This window comes from Paramormyrops kingsleyae, chromosome 3, assembly GCF_048594095.1.
Source record: "Paramormyrops kingsleyae isolate MSU_618 chromosome 3, PKINGS_0.4, whole genome shotgun sequence".
In the NCBI taxonomy this organism is placed as follows: Eukaryota; Metazoa; Chordata; class Actinopteri; order Osteoglossiformes; family Mormyridae; genus Paramormyrops; species Paramormyrops kingsleyae.
In genome coordinates, this window is record NC_132799.1 from 35,029,985 (window position 1) to 35,053,104 (window position 23,120).

General features: G+C 41.9%; 1 protein-coding gene across 1 annotated transcript; it reads left to right on the forward strand.

Moving 5' to 3' along the window:
- The first annotated feature begins 2,169 nt into the window (after positions 1-2,169).
- LOC111845687 (protein mono-ADP-ribosyltransferase PARP12-like) lies at positions 2,170-20,625 on the forward strand. Its single transcript, XM_023815288.2, has 12 exons — positions 2,170-2,621; positions 3,568-3,703; positions 6,087-6,366; positions 6,879-6,929; positions 11,679-11,805; positions 13,101-13,266; positions 14,933-15,053; positions 15,354-15,450; positions 15,978-16,062; positions 16,216-16,346; positions 17,227-17,375; positions 18,686-20,625. The coding sequence occupies exons 1-12, from the start codon at positions 2,362-2,364 to the stop codon at positions 19,111-19,113; spliced, it is 2,031 nt and encodes a 676-aa protein (XP_023671056.2). The 5' UTR covers positions 2,170-2,361; the 3' UTR covers positions 19,114-20,625.
- The last annotated feature ends 2,495 nt before the right edge of the window (positions 20,626-23,120 follow it).

Below are 23,120 nucleotides of genomic sequence, written 5' to 3' on the forward strand. Positions count from 1 at the left end.
TTCACAGTCATGTGTGCAATTTGGGCCATTTCGAAGCACCAGTTAAACTGCACACTCTTGGACTGCGTGCGGAAACCTGCAGAACAATGGAAGAGTGAGCATTCATATGCACATAGAGCAGGGACAGGATTCAAACCCCAGCCCTTACAACAAAACTACTTATTACTGTATGCCACCCATCTCATGCCATGTTCCCTTAACACTGCACATGAACTCATTTATAAAGATGATGATGATGATCCCATGGTCAGCAGAGTGATGTCACCATTGGCCCATTGGCTGGCTGATCCTGATTTCTAAACTGTACCTCAATTTGGATAAAAGCATCCGCTACCTAGATAAATGTAAATCTAAGTAAATATGTGCTTGCTGGTTTCTCGAGGAAGGCTTTACACTTGGATTCAATTCAGCAACAGTATTCTGTTCATAAGTGGGATGCTTACTGTTTGGAACCAATGGCTACTGTAGAATCATTCTGGTACCGGAGAGCAATGCACTTTAAGTCAGTGGTCACTGTACCTGTCTACTGGAAATCTACCACCCTGCAGAACATAGGTGCCGCCTTCATTTAACACACCTGGTACAGATAAGTATTGCGGCCAGCTATGTTGAAGCTAAGCTGACTCTAAAACTGAGATGCTACTGAAGGGCCTGATTATCTCAATCAGGTGTGTTAAATTAGGGCTGTACCTAAGACCTCCAGGAGCAGGCTTGGTGACCACTGCTTAAACTATTCTATAATTTATATTGCCGAAATATAAAATTTGAAAATTCAATGGTTCTTTCTTCAATATGACATTTCCTTTCTTGTTTAGTAATTTCCCAAATGAAATTACATGAGATTGTGCTAAGCATATTAAAAATGTGCTCCACTGCTGCCCCTAGTGGCAGAGGTAGATGCTTGCAAAATGATTATTGGTTCATTGTAGTGATGGGAAGGCCTTTTGTCGGTGCTGACCAGTTGGTTCACTATTAATCTTCTATTTTTATACATATATTTAGCAAAGCTTGGATGAGTGTAGTGTAGCCATTTCAGCTCAACAATTCAACTTGCTGCTTTGTCAGAGGTAGTAAGAACTAAATGATAAGTCATATGACTCTATTATCTGTAACATATATGCTTATCCAGTAGGGGGCCATGGCGAGCCAGAATGGAAAAGGCATGAGGGAGTACGCCATGGATGGGATGCCAGTCCATCACATGACATACAAAATCGCATAGTTACTGTATTTTAGGGACACTGAGTCACATTACTGCATGTTTTTGGATTATCATAAATCAAACTGCAGGGATAAACCCCCAAACCTGGCGTGTGAGCTACCGTATTACCCACTTAGCCACTACGTCAATTTCAAATTACCACCATGTTTTAAATATTCACCTAATTAATATTATTTTTTCAGTCGGTAGTATTGCCTGTGTCACCCGACCCATTAACCTTGAAAAGTGAGGGATCAGTATTGCAGTTTATGTTTTTTAAACTAGGTTGTATTTATTTGGGAACCTCTCATATCCAGATTCTGTTTCAAGACCAGCATAAAACGTTATAAAATCATACATGATTTAGTACGATCAGTACAGATACACCAGCAAGTTAATTGTAACTCATGCCTAATAAATAAAAGCCTATAAAGTTTCCCTGTGTCATTACTGACATCTACTGGTTTTAACGATTACTGCATGTGTTACTGATTTAATATTACAATTCAATATATATTACGGAATATGTAAGGAAAATTTTCGCAAGTGCATATAAATGGATTTTCGAAGTTCATCGAAAAAAAATTCGAACCGTTTCGGTCACGGAAGTCAAATACTCTAAATAGACCTACACCCGAAAGAACCCATTACATATCTCTGTGATTTTAAACAGTATAATACAGGGTACAGTAATCAAATTCAACCTATTATATATAGAATCATTTTGCATCTTTGTTTTGCTGAATATTTTTGTAATCATAACTTCAGTTGGATCAAATATAAATAATATTATATAAAAAAACATCAATAAATAAATTAATTAATATCAGTAATTTTAGTAAAATCTATTTCTATTAAAAGTATGTATGCATGCAGACACAGATCACTTTTGCCATTACTGAAATGCAGCTGCAATTAAAGTTGTCAGCAAAATCAAAAGGTTAAAGGACAAATTATAGACAGGAAGATGTGCAGAGGGGAGACATTTTGACGCGACAGTCAGCCTGCGATCCAGCTTCTCGCCCACGGACGCTGACGTCTAGCAACGCCACAAAAAAATGTTTCGGTTTCGTTTCGTCAGTAGCAGATGAAACGATCTGTTGCTGTTACACGCAGTTAAAATAGACCCAGTTGCGGTCGCGCCGTGTTACGGAGCGAGAATGAGCGTTCAGATCGCCGGAATGATCTGCGCCCATGGCGGGGCTATAGACTACGATGATTTGCCCGCTAGTGTCAGATTTAACACTTGTGTCTTAAATGACTCTTCTGACAGTTTCCACATTGTTGTTCTCAACGGGAGGAAGAGAGTGATCGCCAAAACAAACGTCAGACTCTGCAAAGCGAGAACGTGTGATAACTGCAGTAACTTGCATCTGTGCAAATTCTACCTATTTGGAGACTGCAAGAACATTAAAGAAAGGTAGGCCTACGTGTAATATAAAACCGTATCCAGTAACCGCAGGCAAGTAATAATTATTAAGAATTTCAGAACACGTACTAATGCCTCTTTGCAGCAGCGTCTTTCGAGTTTATAGAAGTATATATTTTTTTTAATAAAACTATGTACTCTATATAAGAGGCCGTAGTGTTTCGTGATGCTTGTACTTGATACCCATATAAATTGGCCAGGTTTCTTTTTAATAACAGTAACACGTCAGCACGGAAAATTCACAAGGGAGCCAATCAAAAATAATTTCAGCATTACACAGACACTGTTGGAAACAGACGAACTAGAGAACGTCCTTTCTAATAACTTATAGTCTAGTTAAGCTTTACAAGAATATTAAAACCCTATTATTATTGTTGTTGTTGTTGTTGTTGTTATATAGTAAAGACACAGGTACTGTGTTTCATGTTGTCAGAAGGCAGAGACAGACCGCACCCCAGCCCTCAGTGGTCTCTAACCGCATTTGAAACCTCTACTGTAAAGCCACTTTTTATTACTTTACGCTTCATGTTAGATCATCAGCGACATTCGTCACATTTCCTAGGCAAACCAGGTGCCATATCCACGCTGTAGTGTAACTTGTTCTGTCTGTTGCCTTGAGGGTTTTGTGAGGAATGCCTTATGGGCAAGGGTGTAACTTTGGGTGGAACATTGGGGGGGTTGAGGTCTCCACCCATTACGAGGGAAAAATGGTTATTTGGGGGGTTGTATTAGCTGGTTTTGATTTATTGGGGGGGCTACAACCCCCCCATCCCCCCCGTAATTTACGCCCATGCTTATGGGTGTAAGTTATTCTGTCTTTTGCCATCATAATCCTCTGACTTTTTCCCCCATTGTGCTAGCTGGTAAATCTCCCTGGGGGGACGGGGCTCATTTTGTGTGTTCTGTTTGTCTGACTGCGTTGGTGTAATGGCTGCAGGGGACGATGCCGTTTTTGCCATAACCTGAGCATGGAGCACAACAGCAGAGTGCTTCAAGAGCACAGTCTGCAGGGACTGGACCGGACCCAGCTGTGCACCTTGCTGCTTCAGAATGACAGCGCACTTCTGCCACCTGTAAGATAACACTCATCTGCATTTATACCGTGAATATGCAGCTATTTATTAAAATAACATTAAAATAAAAAGAGTGAGTAAGAAATTGCAGTTAGAATTCAGGGGCTGAATTCAGGGTCTGTACTGAACAAGTGATGGATGGATGGAGTGGTGTGTAGCTCAAGGGGTTCCCATGTTTGGACGGTTGTGTGTTCAAATCCTATGGCCGACTCACAAGTGATTCACAAGTGCCCGGTTCGATAAAATTTTATTCATTTCAAATTCGATTTGGTTTTTATTATATTCAATTTCATTTAATTTTGACGAAATGTCTATTTAAAACAATTCTTTGAGAATCAATTCATTGTGTACATTAGTGTCAAACATTAACAAAAGTCAGTGTTAAACAATAATTTTTTTTATTTAACCAACAAACAAAATTGTGTGTTGTAATGTACTAACAAAATGTTTTAATTTAACAGCACCAAACAAATGCAATCTGAGATAAACAACATCAACACTAACTATTAGCAGTCAGTGTCAAACCAGGTTTATTTACTGGAATGGATTACTTCCGGAGCACGTGCACATAAAAGCGTACCGTGTGTAACAATCAGCCAATCACGTAAGTGTGGCTCACAATAGGCCTAAGTGTTTCACTGCAGTGGAACACAGAAAATGTGAAAAGTTCAAAAGTTTAATAACGGCCAAGAGCAACAGGGGCTGCCGCCAAAACTAGAAAGGCATGATGCAGCCGATCGCTGACAGCGGACATGCATACGTACAGTTTGTTGTTAAGACAATGGCAATGGCTGTTTTAATTGCTGAGCATGTGCTCTCACTCCTTTTATTATTAATATTAAATGAAATTGTGACTCTTCAAAACCCAAATTTTCTTTATCCATCACACACAACAGCATAGATTTGTATCCAGGAAAGATGACAAAGTTGTTGACATACAGTACTGTGCAAAAGTCTAGGAAATTATTTTTAAATGATCTTCTTATGGTGTAAAACTATTAACTTGTTAATAGCATAATAATTAATACTCAAATAATTATTTAAGCAAGCTGGTTGAGAAATGCAAGAAACACATGGAATGGGTGTTGTGGTTAAGGTTTTGGAACTGAAGCAGTGTTCATCTAGTCATCCAACAAGGTATCAACGTTTTTGGAGAATAGCAGAAATTAGTTTTTATTGTGTTACTGTTAATTTGCATGTTCTAATGTTAAATTGTGTTTTTTATTCCAAGAATATATGTACTTACTGCCCAGATAAATATCTTTAAACGTTTCCTTTTGCTACCTAAGACTTTTGCACAGTACTGTATTTTAGGACAGTGACATCCATGTTCATTAATAATTATGGTAGAATAGATGGACTAATAACCATTAAACTAAATGAGATGGACATGTTCAGCAAAGTGGTTTAAACAATAGACTATGGGGGACAAAGCACATCACTCGATTTTCAGATTATGTATTTTTATGCATTTTTATTAATATTTGCACTGTGTCCATTCACCATCAGTGACTGTAAATGAGCAACAGCTACTGAACATGAAACATTCAAATATTGATTAAACTTTGCCTGTAATCTGGAAAACCAAGGGGTGCAAGGCTGAGTATCAACTCAAAATGCTGAACCAATATCTTGTTACAGCAGAGATCGCCGCTCCTCATAAATATTGAGCAAGTGGCCAAATTGCCCCCTCTCATCTATAAATTTCTTATGTTCTCATTAATGAGATTTAGCACACATACCAAAAGGGCTTGAAACACAAAAACAATCAGTGTGAATCTCTGCCTGTGGACATCAAAGGTCTATGGTTAAAAATCGCCTGGCTTGCTTTTGTTGATCGATCTTACAGTCAGATATTGAATATAAGGCCGACTTTACTGCGGTCACAGAATTCTCTTGGAAAAGCCATTTGTTGCGTCTGGTAATATAGCGACTTCTTAGCTCTGAGTGGTTCAAGTGCTGTGATCCATGAGCCTGAACATAACCTGAACCTTGTTGGTAAGTATAAAAAGGTTTTCAAAGCTGCAGGGAAAAGGCAGGAATGAAGAAGATCAATCTTGGGATTTTGTGAATCGATATTGAATCATCAAAACCAGTATCGCGATTAATCATAAAATCGCGCCCCTTCCTGTCAACCTTAATCACTCCAGTGATGCTGGCTGACTGACTGCCCTCTAATTCTTGCTTGTATGTCACATTGGACTAAGGAATCTGCTGAATAGAATAAAACGGAAGGACTGGGCTCTGTTGTATTTTTGTCACTCTGCCCTTTCTCAGTGACTAATTTTATGATGAGAAACGATTTTTTGATGGTAAATCCATGCAAGGAAAAGCCACCACTGTCCAATCAGTGCTTGGATAACATCTCTTTCTTCGTCGCCAGCTGTGCTTTCTGTATAACCAAGGCAGCGGGGAGTATGGAAACTGCAAGCAACAGGATAGCTGTACAAAGCTCCACATCTGTCAGAAGTATGTCAAGGGCACATGCAGCTCTGGGGTGGAATGCTCCAGGTCACATGACTTCTTCGAGCCCCACCCACTGAAGACCCTTCAGGGGAGAGGAATACCCCCTCACCTCATCGCTTCCATGCTGTCTGTCTACCAGAACATACAAGCCTTGAAAATTGCTAATAATCCAAAAATGGGTCATGACCCCAATCCAGGTACTGCCAGTGTTTCATTCAAATTTTATCTTGTTTATCTTAATAATATATAGCGTTTTATGATTAGTGTTATTAGTGTTAGGGTTGCTCAGTAGGTAGTACACTTTCCTCACACCTTCAGGACTGGGGGTTTAAACAACATGTGTTGAGTGGATTCCCTCCCAGAAAGACATGCAGTCAGACTAATGGGTGTCTCTGTGTTGCCTGTAGTGTATCTGTGTATGTGCTTTGTGATTGGCCGGCATCCGGTCCAGGCTGTATCTGCCTTGTGCCCTGTGCTGCCTGAAGAGGATTTAGGCCCCCAGCAACCAATCAAGATAATTGTTCAGAAGAGGCATGGATGTTATCGATATTGAGATCATTAAACCATTTATCTAGTACAGGATCATGGGGAATATTGATATCAGTAAATCTGTATTGAGATTTAGCAGAGCTACTGTTGGCATAGTTTGTCCAAAGCGGGTGACCAACAGAAGTCCTATCAGTACTTAAAATTGTACCTTTTTCCTTAGACAAAATGGACATTTGCATCTACTCTGTCAAAGGCAGCTGCAGATATGGAGGTAAGACCATTATTTCTGTGAAAATGCCGTGGGAGTAGAGCTGTAAGAAAAACCTTTGCACCACAGTAATGCTTTTATCCAGTGAAGTATTTTAATAGTAGTTTTGTATCTCTAACAACATCTACTGAATAAGATCAGGTAAACAATGTGAATAAATAAGGAAATTAAGCAACAGAAAAGAGGGCGGCGCAGTGGTTAGCACTGTTGCCTCACACCTTTGAGTCTCCACTGCGGCTCTGTGTGTGGCGTTTGCATGTTCTCCTCCGTGTCATCGTGGGGTTTCCTCCAGGTACTTCAGTGTCCCCCCACATGCTGAGGTTAATTGGAGTTACCAAATATCCCGTAGGCGTACATGTGTGTGTGAATGGTGTGTGAGTGTGTGGTGTGTGTGGTGTGTGTGAGTGTATGGTGTGTGTGTGAATGGTGTGTGAGTGTGTGGTGTGTGTGTGTGTATGGTGTGTGTGTGTATGGTGTGTGAATGGTGTGTGTGTGTATGGTGTGTGAGTGTATGGTGTGTGAGTGTATGGTGTGTGAGTGAATGGTGTGAGTGAATGGTGTGTGAGTGTATGGTGTGTGAGTGTATGGTGTGTGTGTGTGTATGGTGTGTGAATGGTGTGTGTGTGTGTATGGTGTGTGAGTGTATGGTGTGTGAGTGTATGGTGTGTGAGTGTATGGTGTGTGAGTGAATGGTGTGTGAGTGTGTGAGTGTATGGTGTGTGAGTGAATGGTGTGTGAGTGTATGGTGTGTGAGTGAATGGTGTGTGTGTGTGTGGTGTGTGTATGGTGTGTGTGTGTATGGTGTGTGTATGGTGTGTGTGTGTGTATGGTGTGTGAGTGTATGGTGTGTGAGTGTATGGTGTGTGAGTGTATGGTGTGTGAGTGAATGGTGTGAGTGAATGGTGTGAGTGAATGGTGTGTGAGTGTATGGTGTGTGAGTGTATGGTGTGTGAGTGTATGGTGTGTGTGTGTATGGTGTGTGAATGGTGTGTGTGTGTATGGTGTGTGTGTATGGTGTGTGAGTGTGTGAGTGTATGGTGTGTGAGTGTATGGTGTGTGAGTGTATGGTGTGTGAGTGAATGGTGTGAGTGAATGGTGTGTGAGTGTATGGTGTGTGAGTGTATGGTGTGTGAGTGTATGGTGTGTGTGTGTATGGTGTGTGAATGGTGTGTGTGTGTATGGTGTGTGTGTATGGTGTGTGAATGGTGTGTGAGTGTATGGTGTGTGAGTGTATGGTGTGTGAGTGTATGGTGTGTGAGTGAATGGTGTGTGAATGTGTGAGTGTATGGTGTGTGAGTGAATGGTGTGTGAGTGTATGGTGTGTGAGTGTATGGTGTGTGAGTGTATGGTGTGTGTGTGTATGGTGTGTGAGTGTATGGTGTGTGAGTGAATGGTGTGTGTGTGTATGGTGTGTGTGTGTATGGTGTGAGTGTATGGTGTGTGAGTGACTGGTGTGTGAGTGACTGGTGTGTGAGTGACTGGTGTATGGTGTGTGTGTGTGTATGGTGTGTGACTGGCGTGTGAGTGACTGGCGTGTGAGTGACTGGCGTGTGAGTGAATGGCGTGTGAGTGTATGGCGTGTGAGTGTATGGCGTGTGAGTGAATGGCGTGTGAGTGTATGGCGTGTGAGTGTATGGCGTGTGAGTGTATGGCGTGTGAGTGTGTGAGTGTATGGTGTGTGAGTGTATGGTGTGTGAGTGTATGGTGTGTGAGTGTGTGAGTGTGTGAGTGTATGGTGTGTGAGTGTGTGAGTGTATGGTGTGTGAGTGTATGGTGTGTGAGTGTATGGTGTGTGAGTGTGTGAGTGAATGGCGTGTGAGTGTATGGCGTGTGAGTGAATGGTGTGTGAGTGTATGGCGTGTGAGTGAAAGGCGTGTGAGTGTATGGCGTGTGAGTGAATGGCGTGTGAGTGTATGGCGTGTGAGTGTATGGCGTGTGAGTGAATGGCGTGTGAGTGAATGGCGTGTGAGTGAATGGCGTGTGAGTGAATGGCGTGTGAGTGTATGGCGTGTGAGTGAATGGCGTGTGAGTGTATGGCGTGTGAGTGTATGGCGTGTGAGTGAATGGCGTGTGAGTGTATGGCGTGTGAGTGTATGGCGTGTGAGTGAATGGCGTGTGAGTGAATGGCGTGTGAGTGTATGGCGTGTGAGTGAATGGCGTGTGAGTGAATGGCGTGTGAGTGTATGGCGTGTGAGTGTATGGCGTGTGAGTGTATGGCGTGTGAGTGTATGGCGTGTGAGTGTATGGCGTGTGAGTGTATGGCGTGTGAGTGTATGGCGTGTGAGTGAATGGCGTGTGAGTGAATGGCGTGTGAGTGTATGGCGTGTGAGTGTATGGCGTGTGAGTGTATGGCGTGTGAGTGAATGGCGTGTGAGTGAATGGCGTGTGAGTGAATGGCGTGTGAGTGTATGGCGTGTGAGTGTATGGCGTGTGAGTGAATGGCGTGTGAGTGTATGGCGTGTGAGTGTATGGCGTGTGAGTGAATGGCGTGTGAGTGAATGGCGTGTGAGTGAATGGCGTGTGAGTGTGTGTGTGTATGGTGTGTGAGTACTGTATATGGTGTGTGAGTGTATGGTGTGTGAGTGTGTGAGTGTATGGTGTGTGAGTGAATGGTGTGTGAGTGTATGGTGTGTGAGTGAAAGGTGTGTGAGTGTATGGTGTGTGAGTGAATGGTGTGTGAGTGTATGGTGTGTGAGTGAATGGTGTGTGAGTGTATGGTGTGTGAGTGTATGGCGTGTGAGTGAATGGCGTGTGAGTGTATGGCGTGTGAGTGTATGGCGTGTGAGTGAATGGCGTGTGAGTGAATGGCGTGTGAGTGAATGGCGTGTGAGTGAATGGCGTGTGAGTGAATGGTGTGTGAGTGTATGGTGTGTATGGTGTGTGTGTGTATGGTGTGTGAGTGTATGGTGTGTGAGTATATGGTGTGTGAGTGTATGGTGTGTGAGTGTGTGAGTGTATGGTGTGTGAGTGTATGGTGTGTGAGTGTATGGTGTGTGAGTGAAAGGTGTGTGAGTGTATGGTGTGTGAGTGAATGGTGTGTGAGTGAATGGTGTGTGAGTGTATGGTGTGTGAGTGAATGGTGTGTGAGTGTATGGTGTGTGAGTGTATGGTGTGTGAGTGAATGGTGTGTGAGTGAATGGTGTGTGAGTGAATGGTGTGTGAGTGTATGGTGTGTGAGTGTATGGTGTGTGAGTGAATGGTGTGTGAGTGAATGGTGTGTGAGTGTATGGTGTGTGAGTGAATGGTGTGTGAGTGAATGGTGTGTGAGTGTATGGTGTGTATGGTGTGTGTGTGTATGGTGTGTGAGTGTATGGTGTGTGAGTGTATGGTGTGTGAGTGTGTGAGTGTATGGTGTGTGAGTGAATGGTGTGTGAGTGAATGGTGTGTGAGTGTATGGTGTGTGAGTGTATGGTGTGTGAGTGAATGGTGTGTGAGTGTATGGTGTGTGAGTGTATGGTGTGTGAGTGAATGGTGTGTGAGTGTATGGTGTGTGAGTGTATGGTGTGTGAGTGTATGGTGTGTGAGTGAATGGTGTGTGAGTGAATGGTGTGTGAGTGTATGGTGTGTGAGTGAATGGTGTGTGAGTGTAGGGTGTGTGAGTGAATGGTGTGTGAGTGTATGGTGTGTGAGTGTATGGCGTGTGAGTGAATGGCGTGTGAGTGAATGGTGTGTGAGTGTATGGTGTGTGAGTGTATGGTGTGTGAGTGTATGGTGTGTGAGTGAATGGTGTGTGAGTGAATGGTGTGTGAGTGTATGGTGTGTGAGTGTATGGTGTGTGAGTGTATGGTGTGTGAGTGAAAGGTGTGTGAGTGTATGGTGTGTGAGTGTATGGTGTGTGAGTGAATGGTGTGTGAGTGTATGGTGTGTGAGTGAATGGTGTGTGAGTGAATGGTGTGTGAGTGTATGGTGTGTGAGTGTATGGTGTGTGAGTGAATGGTGTGTGAGTGTATGGTGTGTGAGTGAATGGTGTGTGAGTGTATGGTGTGTGAGTGAATGGTGTGTGAGTGTATGGTGTGTGAGTGTATGGTGTGTGAGTGTATGGTGTGTGAGTGTGCCCTCTGGTAGGTTGTTCCCTGCCTTGCACCCATAGCCTCCAGGATAGGCATTGGACCCCCTGCAACCCTGAATAGGACAAGCAGTTACAAAATGAATGAATGATGGGATGGATGGATGGATGGATGGATGGAAAGAAGGAAGCAAGCAAGCAAGGGACAAACAAACGAATGAACAGAAAAGCACTTAAGCTTTTAATTCTAGTGACAGCAGCAGTTGAACAAACACTTCCGGACAGTTCAGGATAATCTGGAAAAAAATTCATGGAAATCCAGTAAAATTAACTTTCTAAGAACCATCTGTTAAAATGGATTAAGGTATCGGGGGGGTGAAATACTGCCCAGGGGGGCAAGTTTGAGCCCTTATCCCAGAGTGCCAGAGGGTTTTTGCCTGTCTGGGGCTGAGCCAAGCCAAGTTCTGATAAAACAAGCGGGGGTGTGATTTGATTTTAGAGCTGATACTGATAAACATCCCTATTCTGTTGTTTTCCTGTTGTGTTGTTTGTTCAAATAAAATTACCAACGCTTGTACATAATACTTTCATACATTATTTAAGAAGCTGCATTAAGTATATTGCGTTCCCCCGTAAACACAGCAATGTGTCATTTAAGGATACTCTCTACCCTGACCCATTAAGCCTTATTAATTAACAGCTTCTAAGGTACCAGTGGCTTACCTTTGTGTTTTTTTGCACCAAAGACAAGTGCAGAAGAGTTCATTTCAACATGCCGTACAAATGGGAAGTAAAGACCCCTCAAGGCTGGTCTACTCTGTTGGACAACGAGGAGGTTGAGAAAGATTTCTGTAACCCATGCAAAACATACAGGTTTGTGAGGAATGACATTTTTATTACTTATTTTCATATACTTTAAAATCTGCAAATTATAAAAATCGGTACAATACATATAGATCAACAATTTAATACCAATCTTCGGTCAATTTTTATTCCTGTACCATAACATAAACCTTATTTTGAGGTCAGTTGATTGTGCAGGTGTTTTTTGCATGTATGAGGTTTTGTGTAAGTATTTATGGATTTGTGCATGTTTGTAAAAGTATTTGTGTCTTTTATGAGTGATTGTGTGAGTATTTGTGTGAATTCTACAGGTGTAAGTGTTTGTGCGTGTATGAGTGTTAGTGTAGATTTTTGCATATTTGTGGATGTATGAATGTACAAGTGTTTTTGTGTGTATGAGTGTTTGTACAGGTATTTCTGCATGTATGACTGGACTTTTGTGTATATATGATTGTACAGGTGTGTGTAGATTTTTCTGCTTTTACAGGTGTTTGTACAGATGTTTGAGGTTGTATAAAGGTGCAGGTGTTTCTGTATGTACAGTACTGGGCAAAAGTCTTGCCAAAGAAAATTATGTTAAATGATTTTTATGTTGGTGTAAAACTATGTTATTATGCCTGTTAAAGTGTGTTAGCTTAGCCATTTCAAAACCTCTGCTAATATCACCACAGTATTTGTAGCAACCATACAATACACCCATGTATTTTTTGACCACTACCACACCTCATATAGCTAATCAATATCTCATTGATTTTTTTGTTAACTAATTAAGTTAATTAAGTGAGCTGGTGGGGAAATAATAATAATAATAATAATAATAATAATAATAATAATAATAATAATAATAATAATAAATACATGGAATGGCTGAGGTGCCCCCTAGGAGAGGTTTGGGAACTGAAGCGTTGTTCATCTAGTCATCCAGCAAGATATCAGTAACTTTTTGGAGAACAGAAGAATTTTTTGCTAGTATTTGTGTTACATTTAATTTGCACTTTTTCCAATTGTGTGTTTTGTTCTGAGCAAATGTGCACTAACTACCCAGATAAATAGCTTTAAACATTTCTTTTGACTGCCTAAGACTCTTGCACAGTACCATGTTAGTGTTTGTACAGGTAGTTATGCATGTGTGGGTGTTTGTATGGGTGTTTCTGCATGTCACTCAGGGTTTCAGATAGTCCTTTCCCCTACAGTAGAGTGTGTCAGTACAGCTCATATATATCAACTTGTTTTCTTCTGACTTGTTAGTGACTTGATTAGTTAGGGTGTAATCTGTTAGATTGATAAATGCATATCTGTTTGCCATGTTCCCTCTTCTGTTTTAGTCGGGGGATTGAGCCTGTGTGTTTTGACACAATGACGCGAGGACTATCCAAAGTAAGGCGTCTGTCTACTGTGTCCTCTGTGCTACAACCCACCTTCTTTCTTACTACCGAATGGGCCTGGTACTGGCAGGACGAGTATGGGAACTGGGTCCAGTATGCATCGTCGGTGAGCCCCTTGTTGATCTGACTTTTACTGACCTTATGATGGAGGCAAGGTTGGACTGTCTCTAGGGGGCCTTGCCTGACATGGGCAGGGGGCCCCCAAAGTGAGCTATCTGAGCTATTTTTTGGAGCAGAAATAGAAATGAGAGGGAATTAAAAATGATGGAATATTAATAACATGCTAATTGAAGCGCAGGCTCCCAGTGCTAAAACTGGCTGATCACCAGTCGGGGGGAGCGGAGTATTGTGCCAGTGGATCAGTCGGCCAAATCTAAGAAGTTTAACTGTTCCCTCTTTAGCTGTGGTCCTAGGCTGCAGCCTACTGTAGTCTACAGCTTATTGTGCTCCTGAGTCTAAGATTATTCTTCAATTTTTTCATACAGTGTGTTCTTTAACTGTGCTCTCGCGATGTCTATCACAATTTGTCTACCACTCTAGCAGGATAGTATCAAAGATATGGGAAATGTAATGCTAGTTAGTGTGTGATTTGAGCTCTTCTATTGGGTTAGTTGGTGCCAGTTCACTTGGCAGTGAAATGACCAGTAACCTGCCCCCAGAATCCAGTGTGAAAAGAATGCTGGGCAGAATGAAGTCTCAAAGTAGGAATAGTCCATTTCAGCTGGGGGGGGGGGGGGGGGGGCGGGCAACTTTGTGTATCCTGAAAGTAGTTGGTATAAACTAGGGATGCTCCTTTTGACCGTTTAACCGTTAACCGGAATAATTAATTTTGACCGAATATTACTATCAGTTAAACGGTTTAAAATGTTTTTATATATATTTTAATTATTAGTAGTAGTATGAAGTTTTGTGGCATCTCAGCTGTTCTAAATACACTGGGTTTGAATCGGCGACTGTGATTACAGGCACACAGGCTTAGCCCACTGAGCCATGAACACAGGTATGAGCTTTGCTGCTGAAAATGGAAACATTGGCGCAAAGCTTCAGCGGCAGAGACGTATCCGTGTGCTACTGTATATTGTAGCCGATCGGTGTAAACACTACCCAGACATGTGCTCTTGTTTTATTTCGGTTACAATGGGCGTATTCACATATTTCTTTATCCAATACTAACTGTCGGATTATCATGTTGTTATCATGCGAATAGCGCAATTTGCAAGTGGGAAGGCGATCAGAGCTGCTTCGAGACGCAGACGCTTAAGTCAGTCACTCTTGTTCTTTCTATTCGTATCACGAAGCTATAAAAATATATTTAGTTTCTACCTATATATATATTTGAAAAGTAGACCGTCCAAGGTTTCTGAGGGTGTTTTTTAAATGTGTATATGATAAAACCTCGCAGAGTTATTTAAATGGTTTGGCGAAATTTCTGTCAGATCCCGCCGGCGGGACCGCCGACCCCAGAGGAATTTAATATTCTAATCTAATCAGTTAACGGTTAATGTTCGGTTAACGAACGGCGGTTGTCGGTTGGGAAAATTAATTGAAATGAGCATCCCTAGTATAAACGCAAACAGCTGACATTGCTGTAATTTAAAAGATATGTTTATTTATATAAGATAATATTAACTTCTGGAAATTCAGTTGTCATAGGCCCCCTAATTTTCTGGGGCCCAGGTGGCTGCCTACCCCTTGCCTAATGGTAAATCTGCACCTGGATGGAGGTGTAGTGAACCATTAAAAGGCTGCCACGCATTTCCTCTCTGTTCCAGAATCGGGGGTACAACCCTGCATCAATCACTAGTGAAGTCATAGAACAGGAATATCTGAAGGACAGCTCTACTGTTATGGAGTTTACTGCAGGCTCACAGTCATATCAACTTAATTTCCAAGGTATGTTGTTGGTCCACACCAGCTGCATGAGATGTTGTCCTCACAGTTAGTCATATTATCTTGTAGGCTGGGGTTTCTTTAGTTTCTTTTTTTTTGCTTTGTTTGGGTTCTGTAATCATTTGTTTGTCTTAGAGTCTGGACCTCATTTTCTGTTTTTTACTCAAATGTTCATGTCTCTAATTTCCATCTGTAAAGGCAGACTGTGGCTTTCGAGTGTAGGATTCTTGACCTGGGATGTCTGATAATAATAGGAGCAACAATGCTAATGTCAGAATTTGTCTAATCTCTTTTGCTTTTCAGACATGATCCAGACAAACAAACGATATGGCACCAAAAAACTGGTCCAAAGACGACCCGTTTTTATGTCTTCTACGGATGTACAGAAAATCAAAACAAGGTAATGCAGAGCAAAGGAGTTACATGTTGCTTAATCTGGTTTGTAGGTAGAAATGTTAGATGGAAATTCATTTCATGTTCCTAAAGCCAGATTTCGTAGCTGACGATCAGTGCGTCTAGGGCAGACCCTTGTAATCAGTTTGGGCTGTACTTGGCCAGGCCCAGGGGGTAAAGAGCTGGTCACCGGGCACTCGCCTCGGTGCTTTCTGCCGGCCTACCTCCAGGGCGGCGCCCCAGCCTCCCCAATCTGGGTGAATTATCCTTGCTGAAACTTTCCATGGGAGTCTTTATGAATTGCACTTAGTCTAGCCGCTTACCTAGGACCAATATGCCTGGGGAGACCCTACCTGGGGCAATTGCCCCCGACAGCATAGCTCCTAGGATCATAGAGGCCCGCAAACCCCTCCACCATGATACGGTGGTGATTCATGGAGGGACATTAGCTGAAATGTAAACGATTAATGGGCGCTCCATGACTGTGGCCTTCCACTCCATTTTCCTAAGCTTGTTTCTCTGCTTTTATTTCAGCAAAAAAACAGTGTACAGGCAACCCAATTCCAAAGCCTTACCAGCACACTGGGATAAGTCCCAGGTCACAGACACAGGATACAAGGTACAGTTTTCATTTGTGTGACGGCATATTACAGTATGTATCAGCTGATGTTACCAGACCAGTATGAAAGGAAAGGTTGGTCATGAAAATGCACTTTAATATTTTGAATTGCCTGTAACTATTTTACACTTTGGTTTATTATGCTTTTTGAAGAAAGTCACTCTGCTCCCTTCCTCGAGTGAGTACAAGGAAATCCTGGCTCTCTTCAGGACAACCATGTTGGGCTTCAGTGTACGCCATATTGAAAGGATTCAGAACAAGGCCTTATGGGAAGTTTTCCAGTGGTGAGTTTTTCCGGTGTCTCGTTAATAGCAAAGCCATTGGAAGTCATTGAAACCATCACTTGTTACTGTGCCTTCAGCTACCCTCTGGTTTATCTCACTGTGCAACATCTAATGAGGAACAGAATCTGTGTCTGGTGCACAGATATGTATTAATAAGTCTGTTAATGCCAGGAATTTGTTTTAGCTCTATCTGAAACCTGCTGTGGCTCATTCGGTAGTACTGCTGCTGAACATCTCAGAAGGTTTTGAAGCCCACTTCTCTAAGTGTGGAGTTTTCATCATTTCCCTGTGTCATACAGGTTTCCTCTCTATGTAGAAAGATACACGGTTAGGCTAATGCCTGTAGTGCGTTTGTGTATATCTGTCCTGCGAAATGTACTCCAGCATTGAGCCTTATGCTACCTGAGATCCAGATCCCACTGTGACCCTGTGTAAAGGCCTGAGGCTGTTCTGGATCTGCAGAGTACCTTAGGGAACACTTTAGCTGCAAGAAACATTGTCATTTTGTGATTATTTAAGATGATTCACGTTGGTCACACAGACACACTGGATTAAGGCACTCCTTGCCAATTCTCTGAGGTCTAAGCTATTATTCATAAATGCATTGTTTTAGGCGCCATTTATTGGGAAATGTCTAAACCAACAGAAGCCCATGAACAGAATTACCTGTCGTAACTATCATGGTGATAATGGTCTCACAGCACATACAAGATCGTGTCCGGTAGAAGTCAATGGCGATTGAAATATGTTTCCAAGATTCTAATACGTAATATTTGAATTTGAAACCTATAAATAAATATATATTTATTGAAGAAAGTCCAGTACAAATGAGCAATATCCTACAGATGTCAAGGCACACAATGTCACATTTCATTTTTAGGCAGAAAGAACTGATGAGAAAAAACAATGGTGGAAGAGATTGTGAGAAACTCCTTTTCCATGGAACTGACTCCAAACACGTGGATGCCATCTGCCAGCAGAACTTTGACTGGAGGATCTGTGGAACACACGGGACGGCCTACGGCAAAGGTAAGCATTAGTGTAACGGGTGAAGTGTCTTACCTTGTTTACATTTCTCACGATCAGTTTGAAACACACCTACAGTGTTGTGGATTTGAGATCCAGTCTTGTAGCTCAGTAGGTTAGGCCTCTGTGCCTGCGATTGGAAGATCACCGGTTTTAGTCCCATCCTCGGCAGAATAGTCGCATCTTTGTTGGGCCTTTAACCCCACAAAATGCGTCAGCGGCACCAGACCCCAAGCTGGCAATGAGCCAAAGCATTATGACATGTGAAGCGGATAATGTTGACTGCCTTGTAAAATCAGTGCGTGTCAATGTCTGGGATATATTACATGGTCAGCTGATATTTGATGCTCATAGGCTATACAGTGCATGGAGCCCTGCTGCAAATGTGGCCATGCTACATGCTACATGCTACACGCTACATATGCCCAGATGCTAGACACACACCCCACCCTCTGCATGATGCGATTGGAAACGGAATTCATTGGAGCAGACGACCTTTGTCAGTTGCTCCAAGGTCCTGTTCCGACACTTGTGTGACCATTGTAGGTGTTTTCAACAGTGCACAGGAGCCAGTTTGGGCACTGTGACTGACCTGGGCACTGTGACTGACCTGCAGCTATGCAGCCCCATACACAGCAGGGCTCAGTGCCTTGTGACATATTTCTCCCGTGATACTCATCAGAATTATCTGTGACTTGTGCCAGAGTAGCCCTTCTGTTGGTTTGTACCAGACAGGATACCTATAGTCACATCCCACATCACCGAGTCCTGACTACCCTATTCCCTGTTGACGGTTCATGGTTTTTCCATCCTTGGTCCACTTTCAATAGGTTCTGACCGCAGCAGCCCGTCAGCATCCCACAAGCCTTGCCGTTTTAGAGGTCCTCTGACCCAGTCATCTGATCATAATGATTTGGCCCTTGTCACAGCCACTCACATCTTGGATCCCTGTCCATTTCGTCTGCATACAACATGTCGATTACGAGTACTGAATGTTAGCTTACTATCTAATATATCCCAGAACTTGAAATACAAGTTTTTTTTTACATTTTTTAGTTCACATGAGAGTAGTTAAAATGTAACAGCTCATTGGTGTATAGATGTCTGTATGTCTTAAAGGAGAGAAAAGAAAAGATCATTTGATTTCCCTGTGCTTTTTTGGTGAAGGTCTGTGCTGAACATGCCACTGTGATGAATAAGCAGTTATGGAAAATGGATGGATGGATGGATGGATGGATGGTCATAGCAACATGTGTGAAATTGCAAAAAAAAAATATATGACTTTATTTGATTGCTTTGTTTACTGTTCACAGGTAGCTACTTTGCCCGGGATGCAAAATATTCACATGGCTACACCAAGTCCTCAGGAATCAGGACGATGTTTGTGTGCCGCGTGCTGGTGGGGGAGTACACCGAGGGGGACTCCAGCTACCTCCGGCCGCCATCGAAAGACGGCGGTGACGTCCATTTCTACGACAGTTGCGTGGATGACATCAACGATCCCTCCATCTACGTGGTGTTTGAGAAATACCAGGTGTACCCCGAATACCTCATCCAGTACTATGAGGACATGTTGTGTCATCCGCATGGTGCCTATAACAACTACTCAAACGTACCACTGAGGCCAAGAGCGGCTCCCCAGCCAGCCCCCAATGCAGCCCCTTCTCCTTCATACTCAAACATAAACTCAAGTGCCAGTACAAGCACCTCTGATTCAAACAGCTCCTGTGTCATCAGTTGATTCTTCTTAACTTTGTGCAGACTTACTAAAATCAATTGGCAATGAGGGTTTAAGCTGTATGTGTAACAGAAAAGCTGGATCTAAACAATTCACTACTGGAAATCCTGTGTAATCGGTTTGGTAGTATTTTAAGATACGTATCATATGTTGTGATTTTCAAAAATCTGTGCATCCCAGATGCTAGGTGTTTAGCAAACATGCGCCAAAGAGAAAAACTGAACTGCTGTTATAACTGCTGGGATTTATTATTCTTAAAGTATGTTTCTTTAAAAAAAATATTTTGGCTTGCAGGCAAAATAACACGTCACAATGGAATTATGTCCATTTTCACCAAAACTGTGCCTTTAGAATATGCTACGAATACTTTTTAGAATAGGATTTGTTTTCTGGTATTTTTTCCATGTTAATATGGTTTAGGAAATACAATGTCATATTTCTGAAATGGAAGGAGACCTTAATCATTTCAGCACTGATAAATGGCTTGACTGTGTCTGTGATAATTAACCAAAATGTCTGTTTGACTATGGTGCACATAAATTTATATGTGAGGATCATGCATTGCAGGTTCTACCAGTTTACCAAAGAATGGGTTTACAGTAATAATTGCTGTTTTAACATGAAATGGTTTATGTCTGTGAATGGAGGGGCACGGGTTCGAATCCTGTGGCCGAGAGAGTTATCACTGTGGGGCCCCAGAATGAGACCCCGAGCCCCTAGTGCTCCAGAGACAGGCTGACCCTGTTTCCGCAATAGAACGTCACTTTGAATAAAAACGACTGATAAGTAAATTGATGTAAGTGTAATAGAAATTGACCTTCATCAAGAGATTTGGGTGAAGCTAAGTTTACAGTTGTTGTTATCTAGAGATGATGCAAAACATCTTTTGATTTTTTTCCTGAAGATATGATTTGGATTTATTATGAAATATCTGAAGGAAGTTAAGGTAAAATATACATTCATACTTATCAATTTGCATGAACGTTTATGTAATTCAGGGCAGTGCGATGATGAGGCTGTACTGAACTGTGTTGTACATATTTTGTTTATTTCTTCAGTGCTTTCAGATTTCTTTGATGGAAAGTTTGACTGTGGTGAATAAGAATTGAATATGCATTTTTCTTTGCTGGGAACTCCTAAAATAATCAACCTATACGACTGGAGGATATTGCACTCCTGAGGATATCTTGAGCTAGGATTAATTGAAATGCAGATTTACTGTAAAACAAGCCCAACATGTTCACCTTCAACGCTGTTTTTAAGAAAGAGAGAGACGCTACCAGTGTCCTGCCAGACACAAGCCATCAAATCCTGCATGGTTCAGTGAAGCAGTCATTAAAGGCTAAAAGTGAGTTGTTTATATTCTGGAAGGAAATTTGTTCTGTTTATCAAATCAACTGTCTTGGTAGTTGGTTGTTTAAAAATATGGTTACATATTTTTCCTAAAGGATACAATATTTTCCTTATTAGCGTTGATTGTGTTTACTGTAGGATAAATAAAGCATATAACCTAAAGTAATGTCGTTGTCACTTGAATTCAAGATTTTTGCATCCGTTCCATACATTTTAAGTCTTACCAATTTCTGATTGCTCAAGAGATCCCTGCATATCAAACATTTAGAAATGGAAACCAGTGTCAGAACTACAGGACATGTACTGTAATAGATTTCTTGGAGCACTTGTAAGATTCTATAACAGGGCATGTAGAAGGCAGGACAGAGCATCTGTCTAATGAGCATCTACTGATGCCTACAAAAGTACCTGAAATATGCTGCCCAGTTCTGACAGGATGAGGAAGGTTGGTGAGGAACAAGTAAGCAATGTCTTCTGTTTAGGAAGTGTCAAATTTGGAGTGTAATTTTGGGAGTATAATTTTGAGATGCAAACTTTCTTGTCTTATTCTGGTTTGCTTCATGACTGCTCTCCTCCATCTGGCAAGCTGCTTCCTCCTACTGTACCAAGGACTCAGAGTCTATCTGGTTTGTCCTTCAACAGAAAAACATTCCCTCACATTCACTGCCTGTTCACAAAACAATATCAGTTCCTCTTAAGGTTACTGCCATAGCAATAGTATGAGCAGTTTATCTAAGCCAATTTGCACTAACAGGAAGCCGTGGAAATGACATAATATAGACAGTGTTCCTGTAATTGCTGCGTGGATGTTAAGCTTGCACATCAGGATATGTATCCACTTGTGGCTTATTGATTGTGCAAATGTCTATGACCACTGTGTTCATATTCAGCTCTGTATCGGTCTAAAGGTCACGTTTAACTTTAACTCTAAAACACAGATAAGCACGGTCATATGAGTGTGATTATTTGAGATGGCTTAACACCAGGAGTCTCTTACATACACACAGCTCTTCGTACCTCTAGGCTCAAGGTAACCATCAGTGTTCTGCAATGGATTGGCCTCCAGTTCAGGATTAAGCTGCGTCTCTTACATTCGCATATCTCCTAGGAGCTGGATCACTGCAACACAAAGGGTGAATAGAAATAGACAGTTATGTTAATAAATGAAAACTGGTATTCTGCCATTTTGTGCTGTGGCATGCTAGAAGGCTCTCGTCAGGCTTAGAAAGACGATGCTCAAATTGCAATCTATAACTGAATTTGGTATTTGGGCTGACTGGTCTACTGCCATTCTTTCATTCTTTCATGACGTCCATCCATATTTAATCCTTGCATATCTAACACAAGATCACAGGCAGGACAAACACAAGGCATGACACACTCGTCTTACGATGACGATCCATAATCCTGCTATTAGAAGAGTATATAAATTCATATGCAAACTGAATATACAGCTTTTTCTCTGACTCTACACTGTAAGATGTATATGGATTTCTCATATGCATAAACATTTTTGTTGACCCATGCAGTACACTGTGTACCTCTCATCTGACAGATAATTTTAAAGCTGATTATTTTAATACACAAGGTTCTAATTATTTATTTATATTTATTTTATTTGGTTGAGGCCACTCTCCAAATTTACATACTAGTGAGGCAAAGAGTATATTGTAGGGCCAGCAGGGGCGCATGCCCCAGCATGCCCTGCATGCAAGTGTAAATAGCCCTTGTTGTTGTTGTTGATGGTTGCATTTACTTATTGTCACATGTGTTTGCCCCTGTCTTGTGTAGACCCTGTCCGATCCTTGCATATCCTTAGGTTGCATAACTCCCCCACTGTGTGTGTACCTTGCAGTTCAGCGTCGGAGAACCTTGTGTTTCCCATCTGAGTACTTGGTTCGGTGCTCGTTGGGTGCCTGTTACAGTCCTGTTACTTCTATGCTCCTGTGATGCCTTGGTCTGCCCAGAGCTACAATATAAAAAACATACAGTTGTCAAGGAATGAAATCGATATAAGTCTAATGCTACTTTCCATTTAGCTCAGAGGTTGGAAGTTAGAGCTAGGAATGACGTCACACCTGAGTTAACTGCGTTCCAGTACAAGAAGTCAGAAAGTCATTTGGCAATACCAGGAACATTTCAAAAAGCAGGATTTCTTGGTTAGCTGGACAACTTGTCAGATTTAAGGTACTCCAGTTTAAATGGCCTTTATCTTTGTTCACTTACATTTAGCCCAGACTACCTTAAATCCAACAAGTTATCCGGCTAAACAAAAAAACTTGCTTTCTGAAACAGGCCCCAGGTTCATCGTTAGCCGTTGTTAGCAATATCAGTTAATAAAAACGCATTACGCCATATTTTGCCCATTCAAACACCTAGCAACATGTCCTACAAAATGTCCACTCGTGGGGGTGGTGATCAATCACATCTGAGCCTTTAACCCCCAGCTCCAGGGGCACCACACATTGGCTAACTCTGCTCTGTGACCCCCAAACAAGCTATGTGGGATAGGTGAAGAGAAGCATTCCAGTGTACCTGTACTTCCGAGTTCATATGGAATGCATTACTAATTCAGTAATTCTATGAAATTACTACTGATTGGTTAAATTTGGACTGTCTTTCTTGGTTGGGTGGACGATACGTTTGGGTGAGCACTG

What these genes read in the sequence shown, in the direction of transcription:
- LOC111845687 (XM_023815288.2), top strand. Translation starts at nt 2,362, where the DNA reads ATGAGCGTTCAGATCGCCGGAATGATCTGCGCCCATGGCGGGGCTATA. An exon ending in ACAGCGCACTTCTGCCACCT is followed by an intron (nt 3,704 to 6,086) that starts GTAAGATAACAC and finishes CTTCGTCGCCAG; the next exon opens with CTGTGCTTTCTGTATAACCA. An exon ending in TTATGGGAAGTTTTCCAGTG is followed by an intron (nt 16,347 to 17,226) that starts GTGAGTTTTTCC and finishes TTTCATTTTTAG; the next exon opens with GCAGAAAGAACTGATGAGAA.